The sequence below is a fragment of the Plecotus auritus genome (genome assembly GCF_963455305.1).
Source record: "Plecotus auritus genome assembly, chromosome: 10".
Classification (NCBI taxonomy): domain Eukaryota; kingdom Metazoa; phylum Chordata; class Mammalia; order Chiroptera; family Vespertilionidae; genus Plecotus; species Plecotus auritus.
This window is the reverse complement of record NC_137785.1, coordinates 11,007,637-11,026,902: the sequence shown is the minus strand read 5'-3', so window position 1 is coordinate 11,026,902 and position 19,266 is coordinate 11,007,637. Positions and strand designations below refer to the sequence as shown.

Sequence of the window (19,266 nt, the reverse complement as noted above, 5' to 3'; positions counted from 1 at the left end):
CATCGGGTCGGAAAATGAGGGTGACTTTCTTGCAGAGGTGCGCACAACAATCATTGTTTACTGCGCTGGTGCGCGGGACGCAGGGACTTGGAAACAAGGAGACACAGAGAGGGCTGACTGGCAGCCATCGCTGTTTGCCACACCCTAGCCTAGTGACTCCCTGAGACCCCGCCCTGCACAATCTACAAACCCATCCAAGCTCCAAGCAGCGGCTTTTGCATATAAATGGCCTGCCCTATCACAGCTTAACCTAACAAACTGCAGCTCTGGTCAGACAGCTCCAAAACCTCCAAACCCCAAGCAAAGAGGAGAAAACTGTAGTTCTCGCTGTAGCTCCTGCTGGGTGGCCTCAGACAGTAGCTGACCTGCACCCCATTGGAGATCCAGAAGCCAGTGTACCTAGTGGTCACTGTGAGACACCAGATTTCAACTCCTCACATCCATAAGTGACACATTCAAGAGGCAGACTCAGTGAGCACCAAAGCCCCACTGAAGCAAGTCCTGCCCCATAAGCGTGTCTCCAGCGCAGCAGTTCTTCCGTTATAGACACAGCGGGTCCTCACAGCCAATTGGCCTGGAGGTCAATTCCTCCCAGTGTACCAACAGCAATCAAGGCTTAACTACACCAAGACTTTGCACTCAGCCCACAAAGGGGTGCACCAAGAGTGTCCACCTCAGGTGATAGGCTGAACCACTGGTCACCTACCACAGAAAACTACTCCATCAACACAGGGAAGCAACAAAATGGGGAGACAAAGAAACATGTCACGAATGAAAGAAATGGAGGAAAGCAAACTACTGGATGACATAGAGTTCAAAACCACATTTATAAGGTTACTCAAGAATCTTCTAAAAACCACCGAAAAACTTGATGAGACCTCCAAGGAGCTTAGTGAGACCTTCAAGGACTTTAATGAGAATGCCAAAAAAATGGAAATGGACCAGTCAGAAATTAAGCATACACTGTCTGAAATAAAGAATATACAGAAATTCAACTGTATGTCAAAGGACCCCAAGAATCAAACCAAAGATCTGAAATATGAGGAAACAAAAAACACCCAACCAGAAAAACAAAAAGAAAAAATAATCCAAAAATATGAAGATAGTGTAAGGAGCCTCTGGGACAACTTTAAGCGTACCAACATCCGAATTTTGGGGGTGCCAGAAGAAGAGAGGGAGCAAAATATTGAAAACCTATTAGAAGAAATAATGACAGAAGACTTTCCCTACCTGGTGAAAGAAATAGACTTACAAGTTCAGGAAGCGCACAGAACCCCATACAAGAGGAATCCAAAGAGGACCACACCAAGACACATCATAATTAAAATGCCAAGGACAAAAGACAAAGAGAGAATCTTGAAAGCAGCAAGAAAAAAACGGTTAGTTACCTACAAGGGAGTACCCATACGACTGTCAGCTGATTTCTCGGCAGAAACTATGCAGGCCAGAAGGGAGTGGCAAGAAATATTCAAAGTGATGAACAGCAAGAATCTACAACCAAGATTACTCTACCCAGCAAAGCTATCATTCAGAATTGAAGGTCAGATAAAGAGCTTCACAGACAAGAAGAAGCTAAAGGAGTTCATCACCACCAAACCAGGATTATATGAAATGCTGAAGGGTATTCTTTAAGAAGAGGAAGAAGAAGAAAAAGGTAAAGATAAAAATTATGAACAACAAAATGACATCAAGTACATACCTACCAACAAGTGAATCTAAAAATCAAGTGAATAAAAAATCTGAAGAACAGAATGGGCTGGTGAAATAATAGAATCAGGGACATAGAAAGGGAGTGGACCGACAATTCTCAGGGGGAAAGGGGTGTGAGGGGTGCGGGAGGAGATTGGACAAAAATCTAACACCTATGGATGAAGACAGTGGCGGGGGGTAAGGGCATGGGGTGGGGTGGGGAATCAGGTGGAGGGGAGCTATGGGGGGAAAACAAAGAGAAACACCTGTAATAATCTGAACAATAAAGATTTATTTTATTTTATTTTTTTAAAATATATTTTATTGATTTTTACAGAGAGGAAGGGAGAGGGATAAAGAGTTAGAAACATCGATGAGAGAGAAACATCAATCAGTTGCCTCTTGCACACCTCCCACTGGGGATGTGCCCGCAACCAAGGTACATGCCCTTGACTGGAATCGAACCTGGGACCCCTCAGCCCGCAGGCCGACGCTCTATCCACTGAGTCAAACCGGTTTTGGCTAAAGATTTATTTAAAAAAAAAAAAAAAGAATTTCGAGCTCCTGCAGGAGGCCCTTAGGAGTGTAGGGCCCTGTGCAGTCGCCCCCACTTTAAATCTATAATAATAGAAGCGTAATATGCTAATTAGACTGGATAGCTGAACGACCTTCTGGATGTCCTTCCAGATAGATGACCTTCCAGATGAAGCCGGGGCTGCGAGGGCCTAGGCAAGCCACCGCAGCTGCGAGGGCCGAGCCCTTTGCACAAATTTCGTGCATCGGGCCTCTTGTATCTATATAAATATATATATTTAATTGATTTCAGAGAGGAAGGGAGAGGGAGAGGGAGAGAGAAAGAGAAACATCAATGATGAGAAAGACTCATCGACCGGCTGCCTCCTGCATGCCCCCTAATGGGAATCCAGCCCCTAATCTGGGCTGTGCCCTGACTGGGAAGGGAACTGTGACCACCTGGTTCATAGGTTGACACTCAACCCTGAGTCACGCCCGCCGGGCTGGCCCTGCCTCTCACTGTGGAGCTGGGAGCCCTGTGTGGACTAAAGATTTGGCCCTGAGATAGGCAGGAAGTTGAGTGTCCTTTTGGAGCCTGGGGAGCAATGGCTTTGGGGCCACACTAGGGTGAGGCCCCTGGGGGCAGAGTTTGGGAGCTCATACTCTCCTTGTTGCCCCCAGCTCCTGCATCGAACAGATGTGTCCCTGGCGAATGAATGAATGAATTAGTGAATGAATGAATGCCTGCTTCCAGCACCTCACCTAGAGCCCTTATTCCCTCGTTGCCCCCAAAAGCCCACTCCTGGGACTGTCCTTCCTAAGAATGACCCAGGGTGGCCACGTGTTCTCTCTCTGCCTTGTTACTTTCATCCGTGAAAGGAGAAGTCCGAAGAGAGGATCTTCTGGGCCATTTGCATTTCCCGGGGTTCCTCTTCTGGGTGGCCACTGCTCTCTGCTCCAGAAGGTTCCTGTTGGTGCTTCCTTCCAGGACAGATGCCAGACAGCCCAAGGACAGCCCAGCCGGGCCCAGACATGCTGCTGCTGCTGCTGCTGCTGCTGCTGCCCCTGCTGTGGGCAGGTGAGTGGGCCCGGGAGGGTCCCGGGTTGGGCCGGGGCCGGGGCGGGGCTGGTGCTGCAGCGGAGCTGCTGTCCCCCCAGGGTCCCCGCAGATGGGTCCAGAGTACCAGCTGCAGATGCAGGACTCGGTGACGGTGCAGGCGGGTCTGTGCGTGCACGTGCCCTGCAAGGTGTCCTACCCCCGGGAGGGCTGGAACGACTCTACCCCAGCGTATGGCTACTGGTACAAGAAAGGGGAAGCTGTCAGAGGAGATGTCCTTGTGGCCACAAACAACCAAACCAAGAAAATAAGAAATAAGGTGAAATCTTCCTCTCCATTCTACCTCTCCGGGGACCTGGGGGCCGGCAACTGTTCCCTGAGCATCTCAGGTGCAGGGCCCAGACACAGTGGAAAGTATTACTTCCAACTGGAGAGGGGCCGTGTGAGCCATTTCTACAGGCACCAACTGCTCACCGTGACCGTGACAGGTATGGAGTGGTCCCAGGAATGGGCCACCGGGACAGGCAGCAGTTCAGGGTTGGGGTGCACACATGGGGTCCCCTCTGGGCCTGGCCTCACCCTCTCTCTCTCCAGCGCTGACCCAGACCCCGGACATCCACGTCAAGAAGCCCCTGGAGGCTGGCCGCCCGGGCCACCTGGCGTGCTCCCTGCCTGGGGCCTGTGCCCGGCTGCGGCCCGGCATTGTCTCCTGGACCGGGGCTGCCCTCAGACCCCGGGTGCTGGGCTCAGCGGCCTCTAAGTCCTCGGAGATCCTGCTCATGCCCCGCCCGCAGGACCACGGCACCAACCTCACCTGCCGGGTCACCTTCCCAGGGGCTGATGTGAGCAGCGAGAGGACCATCACGCTCAACGTGTCCTGTGAGTCCGGCCAGGACGCCGGGTGGGGAACGGGCTGCAGGAAGGACGCAGGCGCCGGTCTCTCTACTTCCCATTTCTGTGTGTCCTGGGAGCAGGGGAAGGGACTCTGTTCCTCACTGTGTCCCTCTGTCCAGATGCACCACAGAACCTGGCCATCAGCGTCTCCCGAGGAAGCCACACAGGTAAGGGGGATGCTTCTCTCTCACATCAAAGTTTCTCTCACTCTCCCCTCCTCTCTCTCCAAAAATCAATGAAAACATATCCTCGGGCTGGCAGTCTCGACTCAATGGTTGAACTGTGGACCTATAAACCAGGAGGTCTCTGTTAGATTCCTGGTCAGGGCACATGCCGGGGTTGAGGGCTCAATTCCCAGTAGGGGGCGTGCAGGAGGCAGCCCACCAATGATTCTCTCTCATCATTGATGATTCTCTGTCTCTCTCCCTCTCCCTTCCTCTCTGATATCAATAAAAGTGTATTTAAACACACACACACACACACACACACACACACACATCCTCGGGTGAGGATTAAAAAAAAAAAAAGGAGAGGAGGGAGAAATAGGAAGAAGACTTCTGATCCGCAGGCCTGGGCTGGGCCCCTGTCTCTCTCCAGAGCTGGAACACGTGGGGAACGGCTCTGCTCTCCCTGTCCGGGAAGGGGACTCCCTCCGCCTGCTCTGTGTCGCCGACAGCAGCCCTCCCGCCACGCTGAGCTGGGCCCAGGACAGCCGGCTCCTGAGCCCCTCACAGCCCCGCGAGCCCGGGGTCCTGGAGCTGCCCCGGGTGGAGGCGGGGCACGAAGGCGAATTCACCTGCCGAGCTCAGCACCCACGGGGCTCCCTGCGCGCCTCCCTGCGACTCCTTGTGCAGAGTGTGTGTGTGTGTGTGTGTGTGTGTGTGTGTGTGTGTGTGTGTGTGTAAGGGGGGTGGGATCCTGGGAGGGCAGAGGCACCGCTGACCCTTCTCCTCGCTCCCCACAGACCCCCCGCAGCTGCTGGGACCCTCCTGCTCCTGGGAGGACGAGGGTCTGCACTGCAGCTGCTCCTCCAGGGCCCAGCCGGCCCCCTCCCTGAGCTGGCGGCTGGGGGCGGGGCTGCTGGAGGGGAACCATGGCAACGGCTCCCACGCGGTCACCTCCAGCTCAGCGGGGCCCTGGACCAACAGCTCCCTGAGCCTCCGCGCGGGCCTCAGCCCTGACCTCAGACTCAGCTGCGAGGCCTGGAATGTGCACGGGGCCCAGAGCGCCTCGGTCCTGCTGCTGCCAGGTCAGGGCCTGCTGGGGACAGAGGCCATGGAGAAGGGAGTGGGTCAGAGAGAAGGCGGAACTGGGGGGAGAGGGGGGCTGAGTCGGGAAAGAAAGGGGTGAAAGGGAGGAAGAGGTGGGGGGCAGAGTCCAGTAAGGGCACAGAGCACAGGCAGGGCACAGGGTCCTGGGGCTTGGAGGGGAGTCACCCCAAACCCCATTTGTCCGCAGGGAAGCCCGCGCTTAGGGAAGCATTCGTCCTGGGGGCTGTCGCGGGAGCTGGTGTCGTTGGGCTGCTCAGCCTCTGCCTCACCGTCTTCATGTGAGTGTCGTCCCGGGAGAGAGTGCAGGGTGGGCAGGAGCCTGGGCCTGGGACCCTGCACAGCCGCCTGGGGGAATCTGGGTGCTGCAGGGGTTGTGAGAACAGGGCCCTCCCCACCCAGCCACCCAGAAGGGAGCTGCTCTCATTGTGAAAGTCAGAGGGCAGGCCCGTCCCCTGCGTCCGGCGTGGTCAGCCCTTCTAGCCTCTTTGGCGGGGGATGGTGGTCACACTCTGAGCGCTGCGCCTGGCAGGCTGCTCAGGGGTCCCGGGACCCCTCCCTTTCAGAGTGAAGATCTGCAGGAGGGACGCACCCCGGGCTGCAGCTGGTGAGAAGGATGCCCCCTCCAAGCGGGGTCCCGGCTCCTTGGTGAGTCATGGCCCCGCCCCACCCCCTCCATCTCCCCAGGACGCTGTGGCCACATCCATCCCGATGACTTAAGATGATCATCGAGCCCCAAGCAGGGTCCCCATCAACTAGGCACCCAGGCCGGTGGCTGGGAGTCACCGTCCCCTCCGCTCCAGTCTTACTGAGTGTGTTCAGGTCCAGGGGGGCCCTCCCTGTTCCCATCTTCCACTTCCTCCTCCTTCCTCTCTCTCCTCCCCAATACAGGACGCCAGAAGGATCGCCCCCAAATAATTGTCTACTACAAGGTTAGGGGACCTGAGACACTCTCATGTTCATAACTCCCCAGAAGGACTCCGACTCAGAGAAGTTATGCTCGTGGTCATAGTTCATTACAGCAGGCGGATGGGGATAGAATCAGCCATGGGAAGAGGCGCAGGGGCGGGGCCAGGAGAGACAGGCGTGGGCTTCCGCGGTCACTCAGCGGAGCCACACGGACAGTGCCTACTTCTCCCAGCAATGACGTGTGACCACAGGCACGGGCACCCATCGGGGAAGCTCCCCGAGCCTGATGTCCAGTTCTAATTGGGGGACGGTCACGTAGCTGAACTCAGTTTCCATCCCCGCAGAGGTCAAGTGGATCCCACGTGGCCTGAGGCCGCCATCAATCACATGAACTGCCTGGTGTGGCCCACGGTCCCCAGTGAACAGGCAGGCCATCCCAAGGCTTAAGGTTCCCTCCCAGGTGCTGGGGGCACAGGGTCAAACTCTTCTTTGGGCAGCGTCCACCCTTTACTGTACAATATCCTTTGTAGGGTTCATAACGTAATTCACAAATGCGTTTGCTTGAACCCCTGAAATGCTGAGCGGCGCTGAGGGCAGGGCAGTCTGGGTCTGAGCAAATTCCTGTCCTTCTGGTTGCACCGCCCCATTCCTGTGCATCCTATTACAATGTGCAGTTAGAGAGTAATATAACCGACTACTACCTTCAGGTCTGCTCCCCCCACTGCAAACTGGCGGGTCAGGGGTGGTGTCTGCTCTGTTCCCCAGTGACTATCCAGGGCCTGGCACAGGGGCGCTGTTCCCTAAGGCAGTAGGCACTGAAGCCAGAGAGACTCGGGCATGAGTCCTGGCCCTCCCAACAACTACATGTGTGATTTTGGTATATTTAGCCTGTTTCTCCACCTGACAAATAGAACAGAGTTAGTGTCGCCCTAATGGACTCTTGTGAGAAATCTGGGAGGCTGGCGATCCATTACCAAGGGCCAGGCATCACTTCTCTAAAATATTTGCTGACTGACTCAGTGAATGGGGGCTCCACCAATGTCTGTGGGATGAACAGATGAAAGACTAATTTGCTCAGTTTCCAGGTTAGCTTGTGGGCCCTCCTTGCTGACTCCCAGCCCCCATTATCCTAATTTGACCGCCTCTCCCCCCTCCACTCAGGGTTACCAGCGTGGATGTCTGCCAGGAAGCCAGCTAGGCCACCCGGCCCCAGCTGCGTCCCCCGCTGCCGCCGCCCCCACCTCGGGGGAGGAGCTGGAGCTCTATTACGCCACCCTCAGCTTCCAGGATCGGAGGCTGGGGGAACCACCCGACCGGGAGGCCACCAGCACCGAGTATGCAGAGATCAAGATCCGCACATAACAGGCCCCCAGCTCCAGCGACCTCTGGCTGGAGGGCCCAGGGCTTCTCTGGGAGGGGAGACATCAGGGACAATTCCCAAGAATTAGCTGACGACATTGGTGTCCCACTGGTGCCGTGATGGGCAGAACTGGCCTCAGATTTCAGCCCGTCTCCAACTATGAGCATGAGTCTGAGCAAGTCACTCTACTTCTCAGTCTCCCCCCCCGCACCCCGTATCAGACACAGTAACCCTAATTGGACCCTGGCCGGCGTGGCTCAATGGTTGAGCGTCCACCTATGAACCAGGAGGTCACGGTTCGATTCCCTGTCAGGGCACATGCCCGGGTTGTGGGCTCGATCCCCAGTGTGGGGTGTGCAGGAGGCAGCTGATCAATGATTCTCTCTCATCATTGATGTTTCTCTCTCTCTCTCTCCCCCCCCCCCCCCCCGCTTGCTCGCTGAAATCAATGAAAAAAAAATATTTTTAAAAAAACACCTAACTTGAGTGATTGTTGTGGGGCGTTGAGGCAATAATTAGGTAAAGCTCCAGGCAGGCGCATGCGCAGAGCACTACCTCGAGGCCACACCTCTTCCCGGGGAAGCCAGCCCGGGGGAAAAAGGGTCGGGCCCACTCCAAGGGGTTGTTCCAGCTCCAGGGCATCCTGAAGGCCTGGATGAGGCTGTCACTGGGCTGCCCTGCAGCTCAATTCTCCCCTCCCCTCCCCAGGGACCGTCCCTGGGGCACCGCCTCTGCTCACTGGCCTCTCTGAGCCTGCCTCCTGGAAGCCCAATTTGTGTATTTCACCACTCACAAACTCATTGGCTGGTTATCTGAACTGAAGGGTAGGTCATCTCATTGCACACCTCTTCCTTTAATTACATGTCCCTTAGGCTTTGGTTCTCCTTAACGGTTTCTTTTTGCAGAATCCTATCTAATAAAGAGGGAATATGCTAATTAACCATCACTCCATCACAAAGACGGCTACTCCCACAGCTGAGGCAAGTTCCCATAAGGAGTCTTAACGCGTAATCAGCAGGGACCTGAGGCTATGCCCTCCCCCACCCGGCAGGGCTTGACAGGGGACCTCAAGGTGTGCTTCCCATCCTGGTGCTGGGCTAGGGGACCTCAGACTGCACTCCCCGCCTGGCAGGGCTTGACAGGGGACCTCAGGCTGCACCTCCCACCTTGGCACCAGGCTGCGGGACCTCAGGCCACGCCCCCCATCCTGGCACCGGGCCAGGGGACCTGAGGCTACGTCCCCTGCCCGGTGGGGCTTGACAAAGGTGGGGATGGCCAGATCTGGATCTACCCCAATGGGGGGGTGGGCGGCCAGGTCTGGATCTCATGCGATTTTGAGGTGAATGTGGGTGGGTGGGGACTTGACTCTGGGTCCCATGGTGCGCCCCAGACTCTGACAGGAGGAAGGTTTTCATATACATTCTACTAATTTTCTCTCATCTCTGACACTTCTATTATAGAGAAAGGGCAAATAGCAATATTAAATTATTTCCTCTAATGAATCCCCTTTTAATGTGCATGAATTTCGTGCACTGGGCCACTAGTTTGCTTATAAAATTCCTTGCCGTCACAGCCTGTGTTCCATTTACTTGGTAATTAGTTTTCACAGTGCTCACATCCGACTGATCTTGTTCTCTTTTCCACTGAATGTCCACTTCGTTTTCCCTATGGTTTCCATTAATGAGAAAACATGCTCAACATGGGCACAGTGTGCCAACACAGTGAACACGTATTGGTACGAAGTTAACAACTCTGTGCGGAAAACTGCTCTTCAGATTCCGTCTGTTGTGATTCCATCTTTCACGCACAATTTGTTTTGCCCTGCATCAGGACTACGGAACCTCTCTTTCTTTCTCTAATATGTTTTTATTGATTTCAGAGAGGAAGGGAGAGGAAGGGAGATAGAAACATCAATGATGAGAGATAATCATTGATCGGCTGCCTCCTGCACGCCCCACACTGGGAATCAAGCCAGCAACCGAGGGATGTGTCCTGACTGGAATCGAACTGTGACCTCTTGGTTCATGGATTGACGCTCAACCACTGAGCCACACAGGCTGGGCTTCTCTCTTTCTTTTTACCAAACCCAAAGTCAAACAGATTTTTCTTCTATCTTTTCTTCTAGAAGTTTTATAGTTTTGCATTTGAGTTAATTTAAAAAATATATATATTTTATTGATCTTTTACAGAGAGGAAGAAAGAGGGATAGTTAGAGACATTGACGAGAGAGAAACATCAATCAGCCGCCTCCTGCACACCCCCCACCGGGGCTGTACCCACAACCAAGGTACATGCCCTTGACTGGAATCGAACCTGGGACCCTTGAGTCCGCAGGCCGACGCTCTATCCACTGAGCCAAACTGGTTAGGGCCATTTGAGTTAATTTTTATGGAAGGTATAGGTCTGTGTCTGAGTCCATTAAGTACATTTAAAAATATTTTTATTGATTGATTTTAGAGAGATTTGTTGTTCCACTTATTTATGCATTCATTGGTCGATTCCTGTATGTGCCCAGACCAGGGATTAAAACCAAAACCTTGGCGTATCAGGATGACACTCTAATCCAGTGGTCGGCAAACCGTAGCTCGCAAGCCACATGCGGCTCTTTGGCCCCTTGAGTGTGGCTCTTCCACAAAATACCACAGCCTGGGCGAGTCTATTTTGAAGAAGTGGCGTTAGAAGAAGTTTTTTTTGTTTTTGTTTTAATATATTTTACTGATTTTTTACAGAGAGGAAGGGAGAGGGATAGAGAGTTAGAAACATCGATGAGAGAGAAACATTGATCAGCTGCCTCCTGCACACTCCCTACTAGGGATGTGCCCACAACCAAGGTACATGCCCTCAACTGGAATCGAACCCGGGACCTTTCAGTCTGCAGGCCGACGCTCTATCCACTGAGCCAAACCGGTCAGGGCTAGAAGAAGTTTAAGTTTAAAAAGTTTGGCTCTCAAAAGAAATTTCAATCGCTGTACTGTTGATATTTGGCTCTGTTGACTAATGAGTTTGCCGACCACTGCTCTAACCAACTGAACTACCCAGCCAGGGCCATTAGTGCATTTTCAACTTACAGTATTTTCAACTTACAATGGGTTTACTGGGATGTGGCTCCACTGTAAGTTGAGGAGCATCTGTGCATGGATGGATGGCTGGCTGGAAGGAAGAAAGGATGGACGGGTGGCTCCATGAAGTTTGGACAGATGAATGAAAGGGTAGATGATGGATGAAAGGTTGAAGGGATGGGTGAATGGGGAGGAAAAGGGAGCTAACCTTTCCCAAACGGAACATCTTTTGCAGACACTCGACTCTCCAAGCTCCAATGAAACAATTTATTACCAAAGCACAGTGGTTCCAATGGTAGGAAGGGTCCCACTGAGGGGCCGGCTCAACCCCGTCCCCAAGTTGAAGGTCTTCTACGTTCACCACCCCAGCGGCTGCTGGAGATGACGGCTGTGAGGAAGGGACGGCGAAGGAGGTCGTTCATGTTACCTGGAGCCTAAATGCCGAGTTCCCCGCATTCCCCGCCAATCGCCAATCGGGCCGGACAGCAGCCTCGCCTACAGAAGCGGCAGGAATGCACGTCCGAGGGATCTTTCTAGAAGCTTATCTACAGCAGGCCTGGATTTCATGTTTCTTCTTCCCATTTTTTTCCCCCTATTTCAAACTGGGCGTTGAAAGTCCTGGAAGATAATGGAAATGGCTGTGAGTGTCTCCTGCATTTAGGGCGCGCCCTGGGCCTGGGGAGGCCCTGGGCCTGGGGAGGTGGAGGTGAAGGAGCACCTCTGCTGGGCTTACAGCTGGGAGGAGGGGGTGGGGACACTACAGATTAAACACTTCCCTCCAGAGGGGTGGGCGCTGCGCAGAAAACAGGCGATATGATCAGAGAGGAGGTGAGGAGGCACCTCAAGGAGGGGCAAACGGGGGAGGGGAGCCCAGGATCTGAGGAAAACTGAAGGAGAAAAGCATTCCAGACCATGGCAACAGAGTGCAGAGGCCCTGGGGTGGGATCAAGCTCTGCCTCGTCTAGAATCTGAGGGGGGCCGGTGTGGCTGGCGGAGTGGCCCGGACGAGGGGGTGTTGGGCACGCAGGCCAAAGCAAGGAGCTGCCATAAGCAGAGAAGTTGTTATGCTCGTGGTTACAGCTCATTTCAGCAGATGGGTGGGGAGAGGCGCATCCGCTACTCCCAGGTCACTGGGCTCCTTAAAGAGCATCTCGGCACTACGCTTCTAACCAAGGGACAGACCCGCTGCTGCGTGAGGGGCGCCCAGACGGTCGTTGGATCTGAAACTGGTGGTCCTGGAAGGGCTGTGGGCTTTGAGTTTTAAAATCTCCCTCGTACTGGGCAGAAGGAGGCATGGACGACTGGCCAGCACCGGCGGGCAGGCTGGAGTTGCCCACTCCATAAATATGCGTGGAGTCTCCGTGCGCCAGGCCAGCGACTGCAGGAAAGAGGGATGCCAGAGAAAGACACGGCCCCGCCCTCATGGAGCGGAGCTTGCTGCGTGTGGGCAACTGTGACAAGAGACCGCACAGTTCACCACCTCTGGGGGGAGGGTATCCCCTGGGAGAACGCGGAGGCAGAAACCTGGAAGAAATGGACTAGAAGGGACTTAGCCACGGCCTGTTGGGACGCCTGAAGGAGGAAGGAGTTGGGGAAAGACCGGAGCAGCTGGGGGCCGAAGAGCCGTTTGACAAGCTGGGGAGACTGGGGCGGGGCTAGCTGGTGGGAAGTGACACCTTCACTTTTGGAGAGCGTCTGTGGTTAAGGCCGAGAGCTTGTGACCCTGCAGAAGAAACCACACACACACCCTACAGTCTGGGAGTGCTCTGGGACCAGGCCCCTGCGGAGAGCTTTAGGCTGTGGGATCTCGTGCGTGCGTGGGGGGGCCTGGGATGTGAGTGAAGGGGCAGGCCTGGAGCAGCAGTGGAACCAGAGTGCCAGCGGCACCAGGGCTGCGGTGGAAGGAGACACGCCGCCCGGGAGGACGCACTTGGCTTGGCTCCCTGAGCCCCCGCACGGCTACCGTGAGGGTGGGGATGGGTGGTGGGGCCGGCCTGCGCGCTGCGGGATGCTGAGCGGCACCCCAGCCTCCACCCACCAGATGCCAGGAGCACCCTCTACCCAGTGGTGACAACCAAGAATGTCTGCAGAGCCTGGACAGCGTGGCTCAGTGGTTGAGAGCTGACCTATGGACCAGGAGGTCACTGGATCGATTCCAATCAGGGCACATGCCCAGGTTGCGGGCTCCATCCACAGTAGGGGGTATGCAGGAGGCAGCCGATCAATGATTCTCTCTCATCATTGGTGTTTCTCTCTCTCCCTCTCCCTTTCTCTCTAAAATCTATAAAAACGTATTTTAAAAAGTTAAAAAAATGTCCGTAGACAGTGACAAACGGCCCCACTTGCCCTCGCCTCCATTGGAGAGCCTGAGTGGAAGCACCGTCAGCCCTGAGGAGCGAGGACCCTGGGAGGCCCCTCCACAGGATGCCCGTGCGGCCTTGCCAAACTGTCCAGCGAGTCTGGTTCAGCTCTGGCCGCCCCCAAGTTCCCAGACACTCTCACAGCACAAATGGGGGGTAGACAGGTACAGACAGGGCGATGCAATCGTCACGGACACAGGTGCACGCCAGCGTGTGCACGGCAACAAAACCCCAGGAGGCCGAGCAGAGGCGGCCCCTGGCTATGGAGAGCATCCAGCGTCCACACAGCAGAACGACGCTGCCATGAGCAAGGACGTTCCCGCTTGCAGGAGGGGCTGCGAGACAAGCGGAGACAAGAGGCGCGCACAGAGCAGGGCACAGAGCCAGCGAGGTTCTGTGTTGGGGGACAAGGGAGCCGACCCACAGGAAGCAGGGACCACAGGGGGTGGGAGGGGCAGAGGGAGGGGAGGGGATGGACAGAGAGACAGAGACAGAGACAATCTCGATGCTACTTTCTAGGCTCTGAATCCAGTGCGCTTAACCCTTCCCCTTGGGATTTTCTAGTTACAGGAGCCCATCGGTCCCCCACTTTCTAAAGCCAATTTAGAGTGGGGTTTCGTCACTTGTGATCCCCGGGGCGGGGTGGGCGGGGGGTTGGAAAGTTCAAGCACCTTGTGGAGAAATGCAGCACCTAACTGGGAAGTTGGCCCTGGAACTCAGAGGCTGGGGTGGGGGTGAAGGCTCACAGGCTCTTCCCACCGGAACCCACCTATGGCGCCACCCGGAGGTCGATGGGATCATAGGCCGACACCTGCAGATCCTGCAGCAGCGCCTGCAGGCCGCTCCTCAGCGAGGCGTAGGGTGGCTTCTCCTCGTACTTGAGGGCCAGCACCACCTTCAGGTACTCCTGCAGCGTCTCTGTGGTCAAGACACCCACCAGGGAGAGGCTGAGAGGGGCCGACCCGGAGTGGGGAGCTGTGCCCAGAGGTTCGCCATGGTGTGCCGCCCCCCCTCTCCCCCGCGCTCAGGGCTGCTGCCTCCGTGCCTGGCACTGCCACAGGCACTTGGACCCTGCCCACCGCCCCCCCCCCCCCCATTTTTGGAAAACGTCAGACGTGTGCAACAGGAAAACAGTATCGTGAACACCACGATCCCATCACCCAGTCTCAACACTGTCAACTCACAGCCAACCTGTTTCATCTGAGCCCTACCCCTTCCCGCCTGCGTTGTTTCCACGCAGATCTCAGCTACTGAGGTCATTTCGCCTGCCAACATCTAGTGTGTCTGGAACAGCAAACGTCTACTGTAAAGTCCAGAGAGCAAACGCTTTTGGCCTTGCGCACCCCTGGGTCTGTGTCTGCAAGGACTCAGCTCAGCTGCTCTCGCACAAAAGCAGCCACAGGCGACAGACAGGTCAACGAAGGGGCGGGGCCGCGCCCAGGCTTCTCCTCTGGATGCTGCAGCTTGAATTTCAGGTAAGGTTCACAGTTCTCTTTTGATCCCCCGCCCCCCAACCATTTCTAAATGTAAAACAATTCTTAGTTCACTGGCTTTACAGACACAGGTCCCAGGGACATGGTTTAAATGATAAAGGCTTTCCCCCCGTAAATAAGCACAATACCATTATTGCTCTTTTAAAAAGTGCTGATTATGAGACCAAAACAACAGTCACGACAGTCCCCACTCGGGGAGTGCCTACTGCAGGCCTGCGGTCTGGCGGAAAAGGCTCATGTACCCAGGGCTGCAGCAGACGACGAGGCAGCTGAGCCCAGGCCTCTGTATTGCATTCTCTGGGCAGCCCCGGAGGCGGAGGCGGGCTGTCACTGGCCCCTTCCTACCCTAGCTGCAGCTCAGAGAGGCCCCCCTTCCCACTGCAGCCCCTGGGCTGGTTCCAGCAGGCCTGACTGACTGTGGAGCTAGAGCTGGGGGCTCCTTTAAGGAGCGAGAACAAGGGCTGGAGGGGAGAGCGACTTGAGCAGCAGAGCCATCATTTGAACCCAGGGGTGTCAGGCAATTAAAAAGGGAGCCCTGCTCTAGCGTGTCTGGCTCCATGGATAGAGCATTGGCCCAAGGACTGAAGGGTCTTGGGTTCCATTCTGGTCAAGGGCATGCACCTTGGTTGCAGGCTCGATCACCGGCCCTGGTTGGGGCGTGCAAAAGGCAACCGATAGATGTGTCTCTCTCACATCGATGTTTCCCTTCTCTCTCTGTCTCTCCCCCTCTCTTCCACTCTAAGAATCAATGGAAAAATATCCTCGGTGAAGGTTAACAACAACAACAACAATAACAACAACAGAGGGAGCCCTGCCCTGGCCAGGCAGAGTGTGACTGCAATACACCAAGGCTGTGGGTTCAATCTATGGTCAGGGCACATGCAAGAATCAACCAATGAATGCATCAATACATGGGACCATAAATCCATGTCTCTCTCTCTCTCTCAAATCAATAAAAAAAGTGAGCCCTTACAGACCTGGAGGATCCGTGTCTGTCTCCTGTTTGTTTGTTTGTTTGTTTATTTATTATTATTATTATTATTATTATTATTTTAAAATATATTTTTATTGATTTCAGAGAGGAAGGGAGAGGGAGAGACAGAAACATCAACGATGAGAGAGAATCATTGATTGGCTGCCTCCTTCACACACCCCCACTGGGGATCGAGCCCGCAACCCAGGCATGTGGCCTGGACCGGAATCGAACCTGGGACTCTTCAGTCCGAAGGCCGATGCTCTATCTACTGAGCCAAACCGGCTAGGGCCTGTCTCCTGTTTAGGGAGCTTTCAGAGGTTCTACAGAAATACTACTGGAAAAACAACAACCCCAAATACAAAAAAACAGCCTAAGTCACCAGTGGGAGGGATTGGCTTTAAAAGAGGGTTTATTCCCGGCTGGTGGCTCAATGGTTAGAGTGTCGGCTGCACACCGCAGGGTTGTGGGTTCAATTCCTGGTCAAGGGCACATACCTTGGGCTGCAGGTTCCAGCCCTGGCCTTGGTCAGGAGGCAACCATTGGATGTGTCTCTCTCACATCGATGTTTCTCTCTCTCTCCCCCTTCCTCTCTCTAAAAGCAATAAAAACCTATTTTTTAAAAAATGCTGACTTGCCCTAGCCAGTTTGGCTCAGTGGATAGAGCACTGATCTGCGGACTGAAGGGTCCTGGGTTCGATTCCGATCAAGGGCACATGCCCGGGGTTGCGGGCTCGATCTCCAGTAGGGGGCGTGCAGGAGGCAGCCAATCCGTGATTCTCTCTCATTATTGATGTTTCTATCTTTCTCTCCCTCTCCCTTCCTCTCTGAAATCGATAAAAATATATTTAAAAAAACTCTACAAATGATGACACAGAAAATCTCCAACGTAGACTTCTTACATGAAAAAAAAAATCAAGTTGGAGACCAATATACAGAATATGATTTCATTAAAAAAAAAAAATCATGTAGCTGTGTGTGTGTTGCTATTATTATTCAGACACACTTCCGAATTTGGGGGAAAGATTTTTGTTTTTCTACAATGAGCGTATAGACACATGCAATTTGAGACTCAAAGACAACAAAGGGGGTTAAAGGGAGGCGATTCCACTTGGATCCAAGCCCCTGGTCCTGCCACAGCCCCGCCCGCCTTCCCCTTTGGGACATACCTGAGGGCCGAATCCAGTGACTGCACTGTCCCACGAGGGCCACCGGGGTGCTAAGGAACCTGACGGGACAGAGGTACATGCAAAGGTCTTTCGGGGAAGGGAGAGCAGCCTTTTAGACAAAACGCCTCATCACCGGACAGTCGACTCTTGTTAACCGCGGTAGCTGTGGCCCACAGAGTCGCCTCGAACACTGAATGAGCACATTCTGAATCGGCTTTGAGGGGAAACACAGCAGTAGGTTCCCATGAGCCTCTGGTCACAACATTCTCATCAACTGATGGATTCTGCATCACCTTGTTTTAGGGGTTTAAACCCACCTCACTTACTGTCACGTGGATTTACTCACATCGAGCTCACCGTGCCTGAAGGAAGCTCATCTAACTCACACACGTGCTTTCTCTGTGCAGCACACCCCAGCCTCCTTGCACTGAGGAGCACGAGACAGCACTTCAGCACTATGCTTGGGGCCACTCGGAACAGCGAAATCACCAACAGAAAGCACAAGAAGGTGGGAGATGTGGCATCAAACAAGCCTCATGTAGGACGCTGCTGCACGGGTGAGGGCTGAGCCTGGAGGGCGGAGGGGCACTGCGTTCCACCTCAGCCGGGATCACGGCTGTCAGGCGACTCCACGTCTTCTCCACTCTGAGCCCTGGCCGCCGTGGCGCGGTCGGCTGGGCACTGCCCCGAAAACCAAAAGGTTGCCGGCTGGCTCCTCTCCAGGGCACACACCCAGGTGGTGGGTTTGATCCCTGGTTGGGGTGCATGCAGGAGGCAACCAATTGGTTTCTCTCTCACACTGATTTTCTCTCTCTCCCCCTCCCTTCCTCTCGCTCTAAAAATCATTAAAAATTTATTTAAAAAATCTTCTTCCTCCACACTGCGTGTGTCTGAGAACGACCACAAAAACACTGCGAGGTTTGACTTTGGAGTTACAAATACATGCAAATTCACAAATATGAAATCTGTGAGTAACAAAGACTATCTACTCACACACAAACGTTTGTACACATACACATATATAAACACCCCTCCCCCCCCGTACCACTTGGGAAAAATGGAAACTCTCCCACGTCCTGTGCTCTATGCACTGTACCTTCACGGGCCTGGACCACTGGCTGGGTCTCCAGTGTGCACCCGGCTACTGGGGGCTGCCCTTCCTTCCCTCACGGCCCAGAAGTCCCCAAGCCCCCCTCTGTGCATGGCTCTGGGCCCAGCTCAGGCCTCATCCTCTCCCTGGACCTCAGCCTCCTCCCCAGCCTCCTGTGCATGGCCCCAGAGTCTTTCTACACCCAGAGCTGGCCCTGCCCCTCCCTGCTCACAGCCCTCCTGGGCTCCCCAGGAAAGCCCTTGGCACGCATGCCCGCTCCTCTAGCCTTGTCTCTCTGCCTGCCTCCTTCCATCTCATGCTCCAGCCGTATACATGTGTGTATATGTGTGTACACACACACACACACACACACACACACACACACACACACTGAGTGGCCAGATTATTATGATCTCTGAATGCATAATAATCTGGCCACTCAGTGTGTGTGTGTATGTGCATATATTTAGAGGCCCAGTGCATGAATTCGTGCATGGGTGGGGTCTGGCCAGCCTGGCCAGGGAGAGGGGACATGGGCAGTTGGCCGGCCTGTCTGCTGGTCAAACTCCTGGTCGAGGGGACAATTTTCATATTAGCCTTTTATTATATAGGAAGGATATACACTGAGTGGCCATATTATTATGCGTTCAGAGATCATAATAATCTGGCCACTCAGTGTGTGTGTGTGTATCCTATCTAATAAAAGAGTAATATGCAAATTGACTGTACCTCCGCTACACCCACCAGCCAATCAGGAGGGAATATGCAAATAAACCCAACCAAGATGGCTGCAGCCACAGAGAGCAGGAGGGAGGCTTGGGTTTCCCTGGCAATGGAACAAGCCAAGCTTTCCGCCTGTCCTTGCCAGCCCAGGCCTCCACTCAATGCTACAAAGTTTCAATTATAGAAGATAAATAAATCCCAACAGAAATGGCGGCAGCCACGGAGCTGGAGAGAGCAGGAGGCTAGGGTTGTCCGCAGCGATGGAGGAAGCCAAGCTTCTGCAGTCCTGGCCTGCTTTGCCCTCCGCTTAAGGCTACAAAGTTTCAATTGTAGAAGATAAATAAATCCCAGATCCCAGGGCCTCTGCTTGGGTTGCCAGGGGGTGTGGCCGGCCTGCAAACCACCATAGGCCCCTCACCCAGGCTGCCCCACACCCCAAGGGAACCCCACACTGATCTGGGACACCCTTCAGGGCAAACCAGCTGGCCCCCACCCATGCACCAGGCCTCTATCCTATCCAATAAAAGAGTAATATGCAGATTGACCATCACTCCAACACACAAGATGGCTGCCCCCATGTGGTCAAAGATCCTGCCCCCATGTGGACACAAGATGGCCACCACAAGATGGCCAGCAGGGGAGGGCAGTTGGGAGGAACCAGGCCTGCAAGGGAGGGCAGTTGGGGGTGATCAAGCCTGCTGGGGAGGGC

General features: G+C 54.4%; 2 protein-coding genes across 3 annotated transcripts in view; one reads left to right on the top strand and one right to left on the bottom strand.

Annotated features, from left to right (window-relative positions):
• Positions 1–3,151: 3,151 nt before the first annotated feature.
• On the top strand, positions 3,152–8,157 carry SIGLEC11 (sialic acid binding Ig like lectin 11). The gene is made up of 9 exons (XM_080644690.1): positions 3,152–3,280; positions 3,361–3,747; positions 3,854–4,138; positions 4,273–4,320; positions 4,751–5,008; positions 5,118–5,402; positions 5,612–5,702; positions 5,988–6,069; positions 7,492–8,157. Exons 1-9 carry the CDS (start codon positions 3,196–3,198, stop codon positions 7,690–7,692), a joined length of 1,722 nt encoding a protein of 573 aa, XP_080500816.1. The 5' UTR covers positions 3,152–3,195; the 3' UTR covers positions 7,693–8,157.
• Positions 8,158–11,002: 2,845 nt separating this feature from the next.
• VRK3 (VRK serine/threonine kinase 3) overlaps positions 11,003–19,266 on the bottom strand; it is a 45,008-nt gene continuing 36,744 nt past the window's right edge. For both annotated transcript variants that reach the window (XM_080644774.1, XM_080644775.1), the window contains 3 exons: positions 16,745–16,803; positions 13,879–14,027; positions 11,003–11,367 (listed from right to left, as the gene is read on the bottom strand). In XM_080644774.1, coding sequence (XP_080500900.1) covers positions 13,879–14,027; positions 16,745–16,803 — 208 coding nt within the window. In that variant the 3' untranslated portion in view covers positions 11,003–11,367. The remainder of the gene's footprint in view (positions 11,368–13,878; positions 14,028–16,744; positions 16,804–19,266) is intronic.

Excerpts from the sequence above, each read along its gene's own strand:
- SIGLEC11 (XM_080644690.1), top strand. The coding sequence starts at position 3,196 with ATGCCAGACAGCCCAAGGACAGCCCAGCCGGGCCCAGACATGCTGCTG. Across the intron at positions 3,281-3,360 it reads GCTGCCCCTGCTGTGGGCAG|GGTCCCCGCAGATGGGTCCA; the intron begins GTGAGTGGGCCC and ends CTGTCCCCCCAG. Across the intron at positions 4,139-4,272 it reads CATCACGCTCAACGTGTCCT|ATGCACCACAGAACCTGGCC; the intron begins GTGAGTCCGGCC and ends CCCTCTGTCCAG.